Genomic DNA, 18,304 nt, shown 5'->3' with positions numbered 1-18,304 from the left:
ACTATTGCATGACATTAGGTGAAACCTCAGATGATGTTGACGAAAACTGACTTTCTGCACTATAAGTTGCATGTTTTGACAGATATTCAGTGTTACTATTAAACATTGCTGTGTTATTATACAGGAACTCTCCTAGTTTTTTTTTTGGACATGTAAAGGTTGCTCAATATGTAATTATAAGGGCACATCAGAATAATTATGATTAGTTGCCAAAGATTTAACTCTAGTTGTTTGCTTAACTGTTATATACAATATATGGGTTATACTGTTTATGTAAACTTTTCTACACAAGCCAAACTGGCAGACAGGTACGCATTTACATAGAGAAATACATTAGAGATACAAGGCATGCTTCTCTCACCAATCGTGTCACCAATTACTTTCACTCATTACATAACCAGGATTATGAAAGTTTAAAATTTTGTATACTGTACCATTATAAAAACCCTAAATTTTTTCTGGATGTTAGTGAACAGCATCCTTAGTTTATTTTTGTATAGAACACTTTACAGCCGAATGGCTTAAATCTTGAGCATAATGACAGGTTCTTACTGTAAATTAATTCACTACCTATTCAGTACAATTATAAATGTTATTGTTTTTTTACGATTGCAAGTCACCGACTGTTTCTTTAGAATGATCTGCTACAACCAGTACAATTTTTTTTTACCTGAAACACAAATCTAGAACACATTATAATAGAGGCACTAGTATGTATGGCTTTTGTTGATTTCAGTAAAGGATTTATTTTAATGCTTCATTTATCAGTGCGTCCTTTCAAGATCAAAATTATACTGGCAGTGCTAAATGAGCATTTACTGGAATGCATCATCATCAGTAACCAAGGAAACAAAAGTTACTCTATTCCAACAACTAAAGTGTAGCAATAACAATACTTTTGTGTTCAGATCACTAACATACATGCAGACAGCAAACCAAAAGGAATTAACAGAATTTTATCTAAGTGGTGAAATTAAATAAACAGGTCCTATAAAAGTTTAATGTGAAGACCAGCATCCACCATTACAATTTCTGAACATTTTATTTTACTGTATACTCTTTACTTTGTCTAAATCAGCACACCACTGTGACAACCTGCCAACTACGCAATACATATTTATATGAAGGTCATTTGCTTGCCTTTCCCCTCGCAAAAAAAAAACAAATACTCTCTCCACAAGTAAGGTAGTTCAAAAAGTGATACAGAGTCCAAAGGCATATTTCTATTTTACAATATCTTTCGGATTATACACACAGCATGAGACACTACTGCATGACACCCTGTTATGAGTGCCTTCAGAATTCCCACCCCTACTTGTTACTCAGTTGTGTCACTCAGTGTTCATTTTTTGGACGTGAAAATACCACAGCTAATCCAGTCAGGCACCCTCCCTATTAAAGGAGAGCAGCCTTTACTCAGCGTTTCTCCTGAAGGTCATTAGATGTTAAGCACCTTCTCTCAGGTACTACTTTATTCAGTAAAAACCTTTCTGAAATACTTCACTGCTACACTTCAGTAACATTAAGTAATATAAAAGGACAGTCTGTTGACTTACGGAAGGAAGTCCAGCTATACTAATCATCTGTTTAACAGCAGCTTCAACAGAAGAAGGTTCTCGGACATCACACTGAACTGCATGAACCTAAACAAACACAAAACATATAAAAGTTAAGAGATCTAACAAGTATGCAAAAACTATTACCATGTTACTAATATAAAATCTGCTGCACACAATACTGAATGGCGACTTCAAATCAACTCAAAAAGTTAAGAAATTAATGCTACAGCATCACAGCCACATCAACAATGAACTGATATGCTTGGATTATGTTACTGGATTCTGACGATTTACCATGCTTCTCTGAAACTTCAACAGAATCTCAGTTTACTTGTGAGATAGACTTTTTATGTGTTATTCTAAATGTCTATTTTCTAAACTCAGTGATCACCATCAGCTATTTGTGGTAGCAAACAGATGCAAAAGCAAATTTCACTTTGAGAAAAAAAAAATTGTGGCATATACTCAATGTTTCTATATTTGTAGATAAGTTTTGATTGAAAGTTATATGATTACATGAATCACCGACAAATATCTTTACCAACCTACTGAAGGAACAAGACTTTAGTATTTAATATTTTGGTATTCTGCATACAGGGTAAAGCTTGAGGCTAACACAGCTAGCTTAATTACAGCTTACAGAGTAGACACACTACTCCCTTCAATCAAACACAAAACTCACGTTTTACAATGTTAACGTTGGAAAATAACACCATGTCATAATATATATAATTGTATGTATAATACTATTATTAGATTAATAGACTGCCTCTGTCAACCAAGTCCGATTAGTTAAAGTTAACAGGACATAAAACATCTCTATTACCTGAACATAAGAAAAATGAATAATAAAAAATGCACCAACATAAAGAAAATTCATGTCATATCCTAGAATGAGGGTACTTGAATGCAATAGATAATAAAGGGAAGCTACTCATTCAAACAGATACAGAGCTTTAAACCCATACATTTAAACTTATTGGAACATCCAGCCCCATGGCACACAGGAATGAAGCCATTACTGCTCACCAGACAACCGGTGTTCAAGTAGTGTCATGTGCAATAGAGGGGCCACATACGAGTAACAGGACTGAGCAGCTGACACCGAATCTTCCGTTGTGGAGGGGGGGGGGGTTGAGGCAGCCTAGGCTTGCTGCAATAGCAGCATTTAGAGCTAGGCAGGTTCCACACAGCAAGCAGTATACCATATTGTCAAGAGACTACTCAAATGCAGGTGTGTGCATGTACCTCCTCAAGGCAGCAATTACAGATCTTGCAAGGCTTCTGCAGGGTGACAGAGGGTTACGACATACTCCCAAGCAGCAATATAATGCTGCATGAATATCTTCAACCTCTTCACCATACCTGAATATGGGTAGACTTGAGCCCAAGTGAACAAGGAGAGGAGTTAGTAGCAGCTGATCATCTGATGTAGGAGGGGAACAAACAAAAAAAAATGTGAATGGCTGTATGGGAATTAAAAACTAAACACAATAAATGTACAATAAAATGGACTACAAATCTGTAATGGGCAAGGTACAGGGCTTTAATGGTGAACTTCTATAAAAGTACTTACATATATAAATTACAAAAAATACCGAGAACAATCCCTAGTTCTGCAGAGAAATTACAGTTATATAGATAACTTGTTATAACTGTAAATATTTGAACAAATCACTGTTGCTGTATTCTTAACATGGGGTATTTGCACAGAAAATGCCATATCTGTTTGGCCACTCTACAAAAATCTCATGATCCTTACCCAGCGAGATGTACGCTAACCAATGTCAAGTGTCAGAGTGCTGGTATAATTACAGTAGGGAGGTTGTTGCCTGCAATGCCGTGCCAACATCCAGACAGTATACCAAAGTCTTTGGTTCAGGAGGGTATATGTGACGTTCTCTGTCAGAGCCATAAACCGACATAGGGTATAAAAGTGATGTCTGCAAGTACCCTCTTCAGAATGGACTGCCGCATACAGTAGTACTCCTGGAGGTTTAGAGAGGGTCATAATTTGGAGAGACCCCCCCCCCCCCCTGAGACTCGCATGTAGACTAGGTCATAGGGTACTTGATAGGCTTTGTGTAGTGGAGAAGTTAAGGGAGTGGGTGACTATGTCCCCACAGTTAAATAAAAGTATATTAGACAGGTAAAGTAGAGGGGGTAAGAGGGAGGGACTGAATACTGCAACATGAAAGAAGAGGACATCTAAGGTTATGGTAAGTTCTTACACAACTATTCTATGTCCCTCTATTCTCATGCTGCAGTATTCATTACAGTAGGGAAGTACCAAAGCTTGATTTGATGGAGTACCAAAGACTGATTTAAATTGGTCTCAGAACATACTTTTGGCAGAAAGAAAGGATTTGTCCTAAGAGAGACTGTCTTTGTGGAAAATCAAATAGGGAGGATGGATAGACAGAGCTTACAGTTCTGAAACCCTCCTAGTGGAAGTAATGGCTGTTAAAAAGATAGTCTTCCATGATAAGAACTGTAGTGGGCAAGAGGAAGCTGGTTCAAAAGCAGGGAGAATTAAAGAAGATGAGGTCCCAAGGAGGTGAAGGTTCTCTTATGGGAGGTCTTAAAGGAATGTACCCCTCAGAAAGGTTTTGCATAATCTGTGGGACATTATATTGGATCCCATGTTTCCTACACGGTAGTTTGATATGGCAGCTAGTTGTACGCATACTGTGGCTGCGCTACACCCCAATTAAAGGTTTCTGTTAAAAATTCCAGGATTGCAGACATAGGGGTGTAAAGGGGTCTATATGTTTTTTGTCAGCCCAACAAGAAAATCTCTTCCATTTGCTTGCATAAAGTTTCCTAGTTGTGTTCATGTGTGACGAAACCAGAATGTGTTGCACTGCTGGAGATAGTTCTGGAAGCCTGGCTAAGGTGGTAGTGGAGTAACCAAGCTCAGCTTGAGGCTTTGAAGAGAGGGGTGGAGCGTTCCTGACTGATGAGTCAGAAGATTCGGCACTGGGTCAAGGATCCAAGGCTCCTCCTGAACATGGGGCCATAGAAAGGGAAACCATATCTGATGAGGCCAGTACTGAGCAATGAGAATTACCCCGCAACTCAATGATTTGGCTTTCCGAAGAAAGTACAGTTGTGTACACCTACCATAAATGTAGATGTTCGAGTGTCTTCACTGTTGCAGTCATAACTGTAGGGTGCTCCTGCCGGCAGGCAGCCCGAGGTCGGCCAGAATCCCAAAGTCTGGGTCCGGCGTCGGCTGTACAAGCTAGTACCCTGACGTCAATACGCTCTGGTACATAGCCCTCAGCCGACGCCATCTTCTCCAGCCTTTCTTGCCCTAGATGTCAGAAGTCCCCAATAAAACAAAAATGAATCCAACAAGGAAACACAAATACACCACAAAAGAGAAAAAAGAGGGGATAGGAGGAAGGGAAACCCCGACTGCAACAGTGAAGACACTCGAACATCTACATTTATGGTAGGTGTACACAACTGTACTATGTTCTTCGTGTTTCACTGTTGCAGTCATAACTGTAGGGTGGAATCCCAAAGCAGTGAAAAAGGGGAGGAGGCTTTAGACAGAAGAAGGGGAGGCAAGAATACCCTGCAAAACAGCAGAGGCAAAGCCTGCCCTGGTCTTAGAATACAGTGGGAGATTGTAGTGCTTGGAAAAAGTATGCACAGAACTCCAAGTGGCAGCTTCCAAGATATCCTTGGTAGGAACTCCTCTTAGGAAAGCTGTAGAAGTGGCAGCTGCTCTAGTAGAATGACTTCTAATGGTACCTGGAAACTGTTTCCCATGATGAGTGTAACAAAATCTGATTCCATAAGCAATCCATTTGGAAATAGTTTGTTTAGAAATAGGTTTTCCAAGAGAACTGGAGGCAAAAGAAACAAACAATTGATTAGACTTTCTGAACTCTTTAGTCTTGTCCAGGTAAAATCGTAACTGTCTGTGTACATCCAATGAATGTAAAATCCTTTCCCCTTTATTTTGAGGATTAGGAAAGAAAGTAGGAAGGTGAATTGTCTGATTTAAAGCCACTTTCGAAATCACCTTAGGCATGAAAGTAGGATTGGTCCTCAAGGATACTCTATCCTGATGGAAAATAAGGTATGGTTCCACAGCCATGAGAGCTTGCAACTCTGAGACCCTTCTGGCAGAGGTCAATGCTAATAAAAGAACAGTCTTCCAAGATAAAAACTTAATATCTGAAGATGCAGCAGGCTCAAAAGGAGGCAAAGTAAGTTTTTCTAAAACATAATTAAGATCCCAGGCAGGAACAGGAGGGGTCCTGGGAGGTCGCAAATTTTTAGCCCCTCTCAAGAATTGTCTCACCAAAGGATGAGAAAAAACAGGAGGATCAGAATTGAAATGAGCAGAAATAGCAGAAGCATGAATCTTAATGGAAGAAAAGGAAAGTCCTTTAGATAAAAGATCCGAAAGGTAAAGCAAAATAGGAGAGAGATCAGGTACCAGAGGATCCGAGCCTCGGTCCTGCATCCAAATACAAAACCTCTTCCATTTAGAGGCATAGGATTTCCTAGTGCTAGGCCGTCTAGCTTCCAGAAGAACATCCAAAACTTGTTTGGGAAGACTAGAGGAAATCAAATTCCTTTGAAGAGCCAAGCTGCCAGGCAAAGGGTCTTGAGATTGGAATGTAGTAACTGACCCTGATGCTGGGACAGAAGAGAAGGGTTCAGAGGGAGAATCCAAGGAGGCTCCAAGAACAGGTGCTTTAAAGTTGGGTACCAAAACTGTCGAGGCCAATTTGGAGTAATCAAGATGAGGAACTTGGGCTTGTCCTGTTTTATCTTCAGTAATACCCGAGGTAGTAGAGGAAGAGGAGGGAAAGCATATCCTGAAAGGCTTCTCCAGCTGAAGGGCAGGGCATCCACTTTCCAAGCTGTTTTGTGGAAGGACCTGGTGCAAAAGCGAGGCAGCTGATGATTGAGATGGGATGCAAACAGATCTATCTGGGGACATCCCCAAACTGCAGTAATCCTGTTGAATAAGTTGGTGTCTAGCATCCATTCGTGAGGATCTGAAATGTTTCTGCTCAGGCTGTCTGCTAAGAGATTCTGTTCCCCTGGAATGAATTGAGCCTGGAGATGTAGATTCAAATTTAGAGCTGTGTCCCATAAAGCCATAGCTAGTCTGCAAAGGAGGTACGAGTGAGAACCCCCCTGCTTGTTGATGTACCACATGACCGTGGTGTTGTCTGTGCGAATTAGCAGAGGCCCTGGTTGCAAAAGATTCTTGAAGGCTAGAAGAGCATTTTGAACTGCCAACATTTCCTTCAGATTGATGTGCCAGTGAAGATGGTCCTTTGTCCAGGTTCCCTGCTGGCAATTGTCTAGAAAGTGTGCTCCCCAAGCATAATCCGAGGCGTCCGTGGTTAGGATTTGAGTAGGTTGAGGTAGACGAAAAGGCTTTCCTTCGTTTAAAGCACATGCCCTGGACCACCAGAGGAACTCCCTCTGGAGGCAGGGGATCAGAGGAATCAGAATATCCAGATCGTGGTAATGCTGTGACCATACACTTTTCAGATACCATTGAAGCTTTCTCATATGAAGCCTTGCGTTTGGAATCAACAGAATGCAGGAAGCCATGTAACCCAGAGTCTGCAGGAATTTCCTTGCAGTGATCTGAGATAGAGTTGCCAAGGTGTTGAAAATAGAAGCCAGCTGTGTTTGTTTTTCTGGAGTGAGGAAGGCCCTTTGTAAGGTTGTATTTAAGAGGGCTCCCAAGAATACCATTTGTTGAGAAGGGATCAAATGTGACTTTTTTGTGTTCACTGAGAATCCCAGTAGGAGGAGAAGATGTTGAACCAAGTCCAGATGTTGAAGTAGAAGATCTTTGCTGTCTGCCTGAATAAGGCAGTCATCCAAACAGGGGTAAATCTGGATCCCCTGAAGTCTGCAATAAGCCACTACTGGTGCCAGGCACTTGGTAAAAACTCTGGGCGCAGTAGATAAACCAAAGGGCAGTACAGAGAATTGAAAGTGCCTCGAACCTGCCTTGAACCTGAGGAATTTCCTGCGTTCCTGCCTGATGGGAATGTGTAAGTAGGCTTCCTTTAAGTCCAATGTCACCATCCAGGCGTCCTGAGAGAGCATTGGAATTAGTTGCTGCAGAGTAAGCATCTTGAATTTTGGAATCTCCAAAAAGGTGTTTAACACAGAAAGGTCCAGAATAGGTCTCCATGAGTTTTGTTTTCTTGGAACCAGAAACAGCCTTGAATAAAAACCTTTTCCCATCTCCGAGAGTGGAACAGGCTCTATGGCTCTCATGGCCAGAAGAGCATCCACTTGATTTAATGCCTCTGACCATTGATGTTTTGGCAGATCTGGCCAACCGTGAGCCCTTGGCAAAGTATGAAAATGGAATTTGTAACCTTTTAAAATCACGTCCAATACCCATCTGTCCTGGGTAATATGAGTCCAATTTCTGTAAAAAAGAGACAGTTTTCCTCCGAGAGGGGCATCCAGGTGAAGAGGTCCTGTAGCCCAACCGAGAGAGTCATTGAGTTTGCTTTCTTTGAGATTGGGATCTGTCTTCTCCCCTTCTAGGTGAAGAAGCAGTCCATTGTCTAGATCTGTAAGAGGCCTGACCTTGACCACGACCTCTGGAGCGTCTATATCTTCCCCTTTGAGGCCTGTCAGATGTGGGAAAGGACCAATTTTTTAGAGGGCCAATTCCTGGAAAATCTAGGAGGCTGAACTTGCAAGAAATCTTTTACAGTCTGCATAGATTTTGCCCTTTCTTCCATCTTTTTAATAACTTCCTCAGCCTTAGATCCAAAAAGATCATGTTGAACAGGGGCATCTAATAACTTAGCCTTAACCTGTTCAGGTAAACTTTGCTCACGAAGCCAGGCATGTCTCCTGATAACAGTACCAGAGGCTGCAGCCCTGCAAGAAGCATCCAAAGCATCAAAACCACAATGTAAACTATGTTTGTTCACTTGTTCAGTAGCATGCAAGACATCCTGAAGTTCCTTATCCTCTGCAAATGCAGGAAGGGAAGCAAGCTTTTGCTTTAAAACAGACAAAAGAAATTGCTGATACTTAAACATATGAAACTGGCAATTTAAAGCCCTTACAGACAGGGTAGCAGAAGTGTATACCTTTTTCCCCACCTGTCTAAAGCACGAGAATCCTTCTCAGAGGGAATAGGATTTTTAGAAGTAGCAACCTTAGCAGCCTTAGAGCCCTGAGAAATAGTTTCAGGATCCGCAGAAGGGTTCTTAAATAAGAATAAATGAGAGTCAGGAACCCTATAAAATCTATCAGGCTTAGAAGGAGCAGGAGGCATGGAATCAGGATTCAAATTAGCCTCAGAAAAAGTATCATCTACAATGTCCAAAACAGGAGGGATAGCTAAAGGCCTATGCTGAGGAAGAAGAAGAAATTCTCTAAGCCTCTTCTTGGAAGCAGAATATTCCTGTCCCTCCCAATGAAAATGTTCCCTCATCTCATGTAAGGTTTCCCCAAAAGAGAAATCTTCAGGCGGGGAGGCCAAGGGTAAGGAGTCCTCAGCATCCGAATCCTCATAAGGAGGAAAAGAATAGTCCTGATCTGAGGAAGAGACAGAAGATACAGAAGCCTGATCAGAGGAATCCAGAGGAACATCCTGTCGAGGCCTTTTCTCAGGAGGGGGGTGAGAACCCCTAATCATTGTAAGCAAATCTTCAGCCATCTTTAATAATTGCTTCTGTGTCCTGGGAGTAGATTCAGAAGCAGCTTGAGCAGGAACTTTAGACTTAACAGGAGTCTTTGTCTTTGCCTTTGAAATTGTGATGTGAGTAGGCCTGAAAACCCCCTCAGAAGCCAGTACCTGCACAGCGGTTCCGGACCCATCTGAGGGAGCGACGTCCGAAGGTCCTGCAGCAGTTAAAATAGTAGGCCTAGATGGCTCCCCATGGGAGTCCGTATCGGCCATCGGTTCAGAAGTGGCGGACGACAGGGGCTGCAAAAGCGCCTCACTGACGACAGCCGAACCGGACGCTGGCTCCAGCTGCAACGAATCCTGTTTGGACCTCGGAGGCCTGTCTTTGTCTATGCGCTTCTTTTGAATTCCGGTAGTGTCCGACGACATTCTATAATTGAAGCGTCTGCCAAAATAATTTAGAGCCCAATCGTACCTGCGCTTGATAGTACGAGAGTTGAACCTGGCACAGAACCGACAACAAGAAACGTCGTGGTCAGGGCCTAAGCAAGGTAGACAGTAAGAGTGGAAATCTTTATGAGGCATTTGTTTCCCACACGTTATACAATTATTAACTTTTTCTGACATTGGAGGAACAAGAAAAAAAGATTCCCCAACGGGGTACTTAGCTTTGAGAAGAGAAGTAAGAACTTCGGACCGACAACAACAAAATACGCTGTTCGAAAATCGCCAACCAACGACTTGCGAGCTGCTTTTCACCGCACGGCAAGAAAGACTGGAGAAGATGGCGTCGGCTGAGGGCTATGTACCAGAGCTTACTGACGTCAGGGTACTAGCTTGTACAGCCGACGCCGGACCCAGACTTTGGGATTCTGGCCGACCTCGGGCTGCCTGCCGGCAGGAGCACCCTACAGTTATGACTGCAACAGTGAAACACGAAGAACATCTTTGTGTATTAATGGAAACGGGGGAGAAAGCATAAAGAAGTCCCAGGGGCCAATCATGCACAAGTGCATCCCTTGATAACTCTCTTGGAGGGGGTATTAGGGCAAAGAAGCTGCTGCATTTGGAGTTCATGGACGTGGCAAAAAAAAAAGGTTGCAGCAAGGCTGGCTCTACTTGCAACAACTTTGGATCGCAATTTCCTGTTTCAGAGACTACTCGTGAGGCATAAAAATTGCCCTGCTTAATTTGTCCGCCATCACGTTGGATTTCCCCGGGATGTGCATTGCAGTTAGAAAACATTGAGAAGAAATTGCCCATTGCCATACTCTTTGAGCCTCTCGACAGAGGGAGTAGGATCTGGTTCCGCCTTGTTTGTTGATGTACCACACCATGGACATATTGCCTGTTTGTATTGCAATCATACATACTGAAAGGGAGCTCTGGAAAGCTTGCAACGCCAGAAGCACCACTCATCTCTAGGACATTGATGTGCAAGTGGTTCTCGTGTTCTTGCCAAGTTGCTTGGGCAGTCTGCCGCAGATAATGCCCCCCCCCCATCTGGGAAGTGTCCGTGGTTACTGTAGCCACTGGTTGGGGGGGGGGTGGTGGTCTGTCTATAGTTATTTGCGTGGACTGAAGCCACCATCGTAGGTCCCTCTTGCAGGTGTTCATAATGAGAATCTTGTGTGACATGGGTAACCCTGCATGGACCACTGAGCAAAAAGTTGCCACTGTAATATTCTCATGTGTAGACATGCCAGTGGAACTAATGTTATTATTGCGGCTGCCATAGAACCCAGAACCTTGAGGACAAATTTTGCCTGCACTTCTGTCTTCATGAGCAATATTGACACCTGATGGTGTAATGTTTGAATTCTTTTGTGAGTCAATTTTTCAACCATGTCTTTTGTGTTTAAGTCTGCCCCTATAAAGGTAATATGCTGTGAGGGCAACAAGATAGATTTTTTGAAATTTGTGGTAATGCCTAGATCTGAGCAGAGATGAATGGTGGTGTCTCTTGCCCTGGTTAGTAGATGCTCGGTGGTGGCAGTCAGGAGCCAGTCATCTAAGTATGGAAATACCTGGAATCCTAGATGTCTCAGGTGAGCCATAACTACTGCCAGGCATTTGGTAAACACTCTGGGGGCTGTAGTGAGACCAAAGGGCAGAGCTCTAAATTGGTAATGACTGGTTCCCAGCTGGAAGCGTAGATATCTCCTGGATCGCCTGTCCATCTTTAAATGGTAGTACGCATTCTGAACATCAATGTAGCACAACCAATTGTCCTTTCCCAGAAAAAGGAGTATGGACTGCAGTGTCACCATCTGGAACTTTGTTTTCTTGACAGACTTGCTCAGTCTGCTGAGATCCAAAATGGGCCTCCAGTCCCGTCTTCTTTAGAACTAAAAAGAACCTTGAGTAAGTTCCAGATCCGATTTGGTCTGCGGGGACTTTTTGGATGATTCTTTCTTTCTAGGGTTGCTTGATCCCTTTGACTGGGTGATGTGTCCGGGACAGATCTTGGTATAAAGGGGTGGAAAAAAAAAAGGAATGTTTTATCCCCTGGAAATCACAGACCGTACCCATTTGTCTCGAGTGATGTCCAGCCAGGCTTTTGGGTACAGTGATAATCTCCCCCTCGACTGCCTCTAGAGGTGGACAGCAGGCCTCCTGTCTGGAGCACTGGAAGGGCCTGCTAAAGAATGTACCTCTGTCACCCTGATTCTGTGGACCCCCTCTGCTGTGAAGGCGGCGTCTTCCATTATTTCCCCCTCTGCCCTGGGGGAAAATTCACCACATGCATCCGGCAAAGTTTCTTTGGATTTCTGGAACCACATTTTTCCGCCCTTCTGACCTTTGGGACAAGGTCTGGTATGGATGGAGAAACGTACTCCCATGGCAGATAGAGTTTTGCCATTTTGTTCGCACCTGGTAAGAGTCTTTCACTTTTGGCCTGAACAAGGACGGGTTGTTAAAAGGAGCATGAATAAAGGAAAACTTGATGGGTTCAGCCAACTCACAAAGACGCATCCAGGAATGTCTCCTCAGAGCTATTCCTGTACCTGTTGCCCTGCTCACTCCATCGGCCACATAAGAAATGAGGCGCATGGAGGAGTTTGTTATAGAGTTTAAGGTCGCAAGCTGAGAGTTCACCTTGTCAGGTACCCCCCCAGCTGTAGCACCTTGTATGGTATCTCCTAGCTCCTTCAAGAGATCCCTCTGAAGTCGAGTAAAGAGGGATAAATAATTCAGCGACCTAAGGGTAAAGGTCGCTGAAGAGAACATACTCTTCCTGTATCTGTCCCTTGTTTGAGACTCCTTATTCGGTGGATGGACAGATGATGTTTCGGCTAATTCCTTCTTGGTGGCCTCCACCACCATAGCATCTACTGGGACACCTTTAGTTAAAATGTGCTTGTCCTCCGGGGCTGTAATGAATTTGTTGGGCCTCCTTGGAACTGTTTCCATCGACTCTGGAGAGCCCCATGCCTTTCGACTGACTACACCCAGGAGCTTGTCGAAAGACGGAGACACCCAAGAGGTGAAGAGTTGAGAACCAAATGTCTCCAGGTATACCAACTCATCTTCAGAAGGGGAGAGGGTCTTCCAGCCACCTCTCGGTTTCAGGATCTCTAAGATGTCTGAAAAGGAGACATCCTCAGAGGGTGACCGTGGGGACCCTTCTGAATACTCTTACTCTAAGTCAGTATCTGATGTGACAGACTCAGGGGAGTCTATGTGTTTCCTCTTACAAGTTCTCTTCCGAGGGACCTCCTTGGAGGGATGCTCCAGGGAGGTTACAGAAGAGAGGGTCTCACACATTGGGGCATCCCGGGGCATTGGTCCTCTAAGCTGGGGCTGGAGGGATGGTGTAGAGGTTGACACTAGCACTTTTGGGGGAAGAGTAGCTGAAGCAGAGTAGCTGAAGCAGAGGGTGGAGCAGTCTGAGGAAAGCACACTCATCACCTTGAAGGCACCAAGATCCTGGGTCAAGAGAGTCTCTGGCTCCAAGGAACCAGGAGACCGCCCCTGCACCAAGGAGGATGGCTCCAATGCTGATGTGGGCACCAAACTCATCTGAGCCAAAGCTCCGAGTGGGAGAGTCTGGTCCGACAAGGGTCTAATTCGACTCTCCCCCCACCCGGAACTGATGAGGGAGTGTTGGCTCCCATATCCCTCGATGGAAGACAACATCGACAAATCAGAGCAGACGTCGTAACCAAGATACTGGAGGTGATTACTGGCTCCGATGGTTCCACCACAACAACCTCCAGGCACTCTGGCTACAAACTCGTCCGAGTTGGAGGAGGAATGGAAGACTAAGCAGATTCAGTAGTAGGCTCCACATCCGGCTGGGCTTGAGAGAATTTTTGCAAGAGCCGGCGTCCGAAGCAAATTCCTAACCACCCGCTACACATTGTCATCCGATAAGCACCTAGAAGACCGAGAGGATTGGGTGGATGATCTGTGGCTACCAGCCACAGACTCCAGCAAAGGAGACTGTGGCACCAAGTAGACCAGCTCCTTTTTTGGCTCAGAGATGGTTCCGAAGGCACAGAAGGAACCGAAGGAAAGTTAGACTTCTCTGACCCAATAGACTTCGGATCCTAAGATACTTATTTTTCATGTCTCTTCATCGGCTTAGAACTTGGAACCAACAAAGTTGATTTTTTGAGGACCTATCAGTGGGGTTTGAAGCACGATTCCCCTCCACAGCCGTCTCAAAAAGCCCTTTCAATAAACCCCTGACTATCCACTTGTTTCCCCATTCCTGCAGGACCCTTGAGCTTAAGCAATGGCAAATAGAACAGGAATCCTGCAGGTGAACAGCTCCTAAACAATACACACAACTCATGTGCCGTCTGTTAAGTTCATTTTTTGTGTGCAAGAATCACACTTCTTAAACCCAGACTGTTTAGTCTCTTTGGTTGAATCCTTAGACATTATAGCGAAAAAACTGTCATGGCCAATCACTAGTGTTATGAAGAAAGCACAATTCAAATGTAACTCTACACTAAAGGTAACAACACACACAGCAGGAAAAAAAGTGTTTTTTTTTTTTTAAAGAATAGGTTAAGAGAGGTGTCTAAGTTAAACAACGGTCACCTCTAACCCGAGGAGATGCCTCTAACTTAAATGGTGAGCCCTTATAAAGATAATAAGAAAGGAAGGGAAAGGAGAACCCTCTAACTAAAACAGGCTAAAAACAAATAATCATCTAACCTAAATGGATTCTTAGAAAAAGGGGGAAGCAAAATTCAGCCAGGAAGGGGAGAACGGCCTGAGAGGGAACGACAGCCCACACAGAAACAGCAGAAAAAAAGCGGAAAACCAACAACACTCAAGACACCCCAGAAGATTAAGCTACCACAAAAAGGTTAAAATACTAAGTTTGACAAGAAATACCTTAATATGATGGTAAAAGACCATACTTAGCCTGAGCCAGCGAAAAAAGCAATCCTGAAGCTTCAAGTGGCAAACGAGATCTGGGTAACCGTCACTAGGCATCTTGGGACAGGGTGTAGCCTCGAGTCAGTGAAAACTCTCGAACTTTAGTATGCAGCAGAGTCAGAACTTTGTGAAGACCCTGGGCGCAGTAGATAAGCCAAAGGGCAGTGCAGCGAACTGGTAATGCAAGTAGCCTGCTTTGAAGCGGAGGTATCTTCTGCAAGATTCCCTGATTGGGATATGCAGGTAAGCCTCTTAAATCTAGAGTTACCAACCAGGCATCGTTGTCTAGCATAGGTAGTAACTGTTGAAGTGTCAGCATCTTGAATTTTGGAATGTCCAGAAATGTGTTTAGAGTGGATAAGTCCAGAATTGGATGCCATGATGTGTCTTTTCGGGGTACCAGGAAAAGTCTGGAAAAGAAACCTTGTCCCTTTTCCTCTTCTGGTACTGGTTGAATAGTCCCAATGATCATGAGGGACAGAACTTGTTTCTGGGCCTCTGCCCACTGATTTGGGGAAAGATCTGACCATCCGATTGGGATTGGCAATGTGTGGAAGCGAAATCTGTATCCCTGGGATACTATATTTAAAACCTATTTGTCCTGGGTAATAATTTGCCAGTTTCATGCATGAAGTGCTAGTTTTCCCCCCAAAGGGGCGGCTAAGAGGTGCTTAGTGATTGTAGAGAGAAGTCATTGAGACTGTTTTCCATAGGCAGGTGCCTTGTTGCTTCCAGATTTGGAGGTTGAGGCACCCCATTGTTTTGTTCTAAAAGTTCCTTGTGACTGAAACCTGGAGCCTTTGGAATGTCTTGATTTGACTTGAGTGGCTCTCGAGGGGACTAGAAAGGACCAGTTCTTAGTAGGCCAGTGCCTACTAAATCTTGGAGGTTGCAATTGTAAGAAATCTTTCACAGTTTATATAGATTTAGCTTTATCTTCCATCTTTTTTTTAACACTTCTTCAGCCTTATTACCAAAGAGACGAGACGGTCCTGTTGTAAAGGAGCATCCAACAATTTTGCTTTAATGTGGTCAGGCAGAGTTTGCTCTTTGAGCCAAGCATGCCTTTTTAGCACAGATCCAGTTACAGCAACCCTGCAAGAGGCTTCCAAGGAATCAAAACCACATTGCCAAGTATGTTTTCCAACTTGTTCAGCTGAATGCAATAAATCCTGCAATTCTTTATTTTCCACACGGTCAGAGATTAACATAATTTTCTGTTTAAGTAGTCCCATGATATGCTGCTGATATTTAAGCATATTAAATTGGCAGTTTAAAGCCCTGATTGCCAAGGTTGCAGACGTGTAAACCTTCTCACCCCATGTATCCAGCACCCTGGAGTCTCTATCAGAAGGGGTGGGATTTTTGGCAGTAGAGGCCTTAATGCCCTTGGAACCCTGAGAAATGGTTTCAAGATCAGCAATAGGGTTTTTGAAAAGGAATTTGTGGGAGTCCGGAACCCTGTAGTATCTGTCTGGCTTACTAGGAGCCGGAGGCAGAGAATCAGGAGTCATACTACATTCTGAAAATACATCATCAACAATGTCTAGAACAGGAGGTATAGCCAAAGGCCTATGCTGAGGAAGTAGAAGAAAATCCCAAAGTCTCTTTTTAGATTCAGAGAAATCCTGACTTTCCCAGTGGAAATGTTCCCTTAAGGCATGTAAAGTTTTCCCAAAAGAAAAATCCTCAGGGGGAGAGGCAGAAGGGATGGAATCCTCTGCATCAGAGTCCTCATAAGTAGGAATAGACAAATCCTGTTCATTAGAAGAGTCAGAAGAAATAGAATCCTGTTCAGAAGATTCATAATCAATGTCTTGCCTAGGCCTCTTAGAAGGAGGGGGCTAGCTACCCCTGATCAAAATAATTAAATCTTCAGCCATTTTGATCATTTGGTTTTTAGGCATAGGGGCCTGCACATGTGGCCCAGGCATTTTTTTAGACAGATTTAGATTTTGGCCTTAGTTTTGAAGATGGCATTGGTCTAATATACAAATCTGTAGGCCTGAAAACACCCTCAGAAGCCAGTGCCTGCACAGCGGCTCCGGACCCATCTAAGGTAGAGACCTCAGCGGGTTCCATAATTGAAGCATCTCGCGGCATACCGGTAGAGGCCTGCGAATCAGAAGTAGCGGGTCTCAGGGGCTGCGAAAGCGCCTCATTGAGTACCAGCGAACCGGCGACTGGCTTAGGAGAAGCGTCTTCGTCGGTTTTGGACCTCGACGGTCTGTCTCTGTCTTTTTTTTTGTGTTTTTTAGGTATTCCGGTAGTCAGATTGCTAACTGACGACATTTCTGGATAGTTAAGTCTTGAACCAAAATATTTAGAAGCAAAAATATACTGAAGTTTAATTGTGCATTAATTAAATTTAGCACAAAACTGACAGCAAGGTATGTTGTGGTCAGGGCCTAGGCAAGGAATACAGTACAAATGAAAACCCTTATGAGGTATTTGCTTCCCACAAGTAATGCAATTATTAACATTTACTGACCTCGGTAAGGAGCAAGAAAAAGTTTCCCCAATGGGGTACTTAGCTTTTAGTTGGAAGACTTTGGTTCTGAAACTCGAAAATGAAAATTTCAGGAGTCAGCCGACCGGCACTTGTGAACTGCGTCTGCTACCGCACGGCAAGAAAGACTGATGTAATGGCATCGGCTGCATGTTTTATACCCCTGATGACCTGACATCATGGAAGAAGGGACAGCAACCGACGCAGGACCAAAGACTTCGTTAATCAGGCCGACTGAGGGCAACCTGCCAGCAGATTACCCAAATGTAATGACTGCAACAATGAAACACGAAGAACATCTAAACTGAGGAAGTGTTTTAAGAGCGAGTGGTTGCTGGCAGAGCTTCATTCACCAATCAATTTCATCAATATGGTGGGACAGTCTAAGAGACTAGCATCACAGCTCTTAAGTTACTTACATCTTTATGTAGAGAAGAAAGGGCTCCTGAACAGAGTAACAGATCAAAACAGGGTTGCAGCTAAAGAAGGCCAAGTTAAAGTAGTCTGAGACTCCTTTAAGGAATTATATTCGAGCTGAAGTACATTCCTGGATGTCCTCCTGCAATTCAGTAAACTAAGAGTCATTAACTGGGTGCCCTACTTGGCCCATTTTTCTGTAATTTAAAGACTATGGAGGTAAGACTTTATTGTCCATGCTGGTGAAGTAAAAATTGTCCTGGAACCTCAGCTAGTGTTGTTGCACAAAAGGAGAATGCCCTAACTATGGTCCAGACAACCCGGGTTCAATTAATGGCTAGTGCCTGAGGCATGGCAGGAAGAATGAGAAAGTCCATCATGTGGAAGAGGAAGGAAGTACATGCACACACTGTTCACATTGTTGCAGTTTGTTTCCCCTGGTTTCCACCTGGGAAATCAAGCATCAGGTGCCACCTTCAAGCATCAGGTGCCACCTGAAGGTATGTGGTGCATCCTGCTAATGTCAGCCCCTTGTGGAAATGAGAAGCAGTTCAGCACTAATGCCCATTCGGTATCTCAACCTTGTGGTGTTACTGCTCATGCTCAAGGCTGGGGAAAACAGAATAAAACACTCCCTGGCAGCAGTGTGATGCTGCCCCAGTATCCTCAATTTCCTTACTTACCTCAGATATGGGTCAGGCCTAGCTCAGGAGAGGTTAAGATGGATCCAGTACATCTAACATAAAAAAATGGAGGTACTGGGATAAGCTG

The 18,304-nt window shown here is 43.7% G+C and overlaps 1 protein-coding gene across 2 annotated transcripts in view; it reads right to left on the bottom strand.

The window, feature by feature from the left end:
• Positions 1 to 18,304, bottom strand: part of DECR1 (2,4-dienoyl-CoA reductase 1) — a 698,559-nt gene that overhangs the window by 457,085 nt on the left and 223,170 nt on the right. For both annotated transcript variants that reach the window (XM_044065390.1, XM_044065391.1), the window contains exon 4: positions 1,557 to 1,643. In XM_044065390.1, coding sequence (XP_043921325.1) covers positions 1,557 to 1,643 — 87 coding nt within the window. The remainder of the gene's footprint in view (positions 1 to 1,556; positions 1,644 to 18,304) is intronic.

This window comes from Protopterus annectens, chromosome 3.part0 (assembly GCF_019279795.1).
Source record: "Protopterus annectens isolate FY-2018-M chromosome 3.part0, PAN1.0, whole genome shotgun sequence".
Lineage (NCBI taxonomy): Eukaryota > Metazoa > Chordata > Ceratodontiformes > Protopteridae > Protopterus > Protopterus annectens.
Note: the sequence above shows the minus strand (reverse complement) of the source record. Positions and strands in the feature narration are given on the sequence as shown.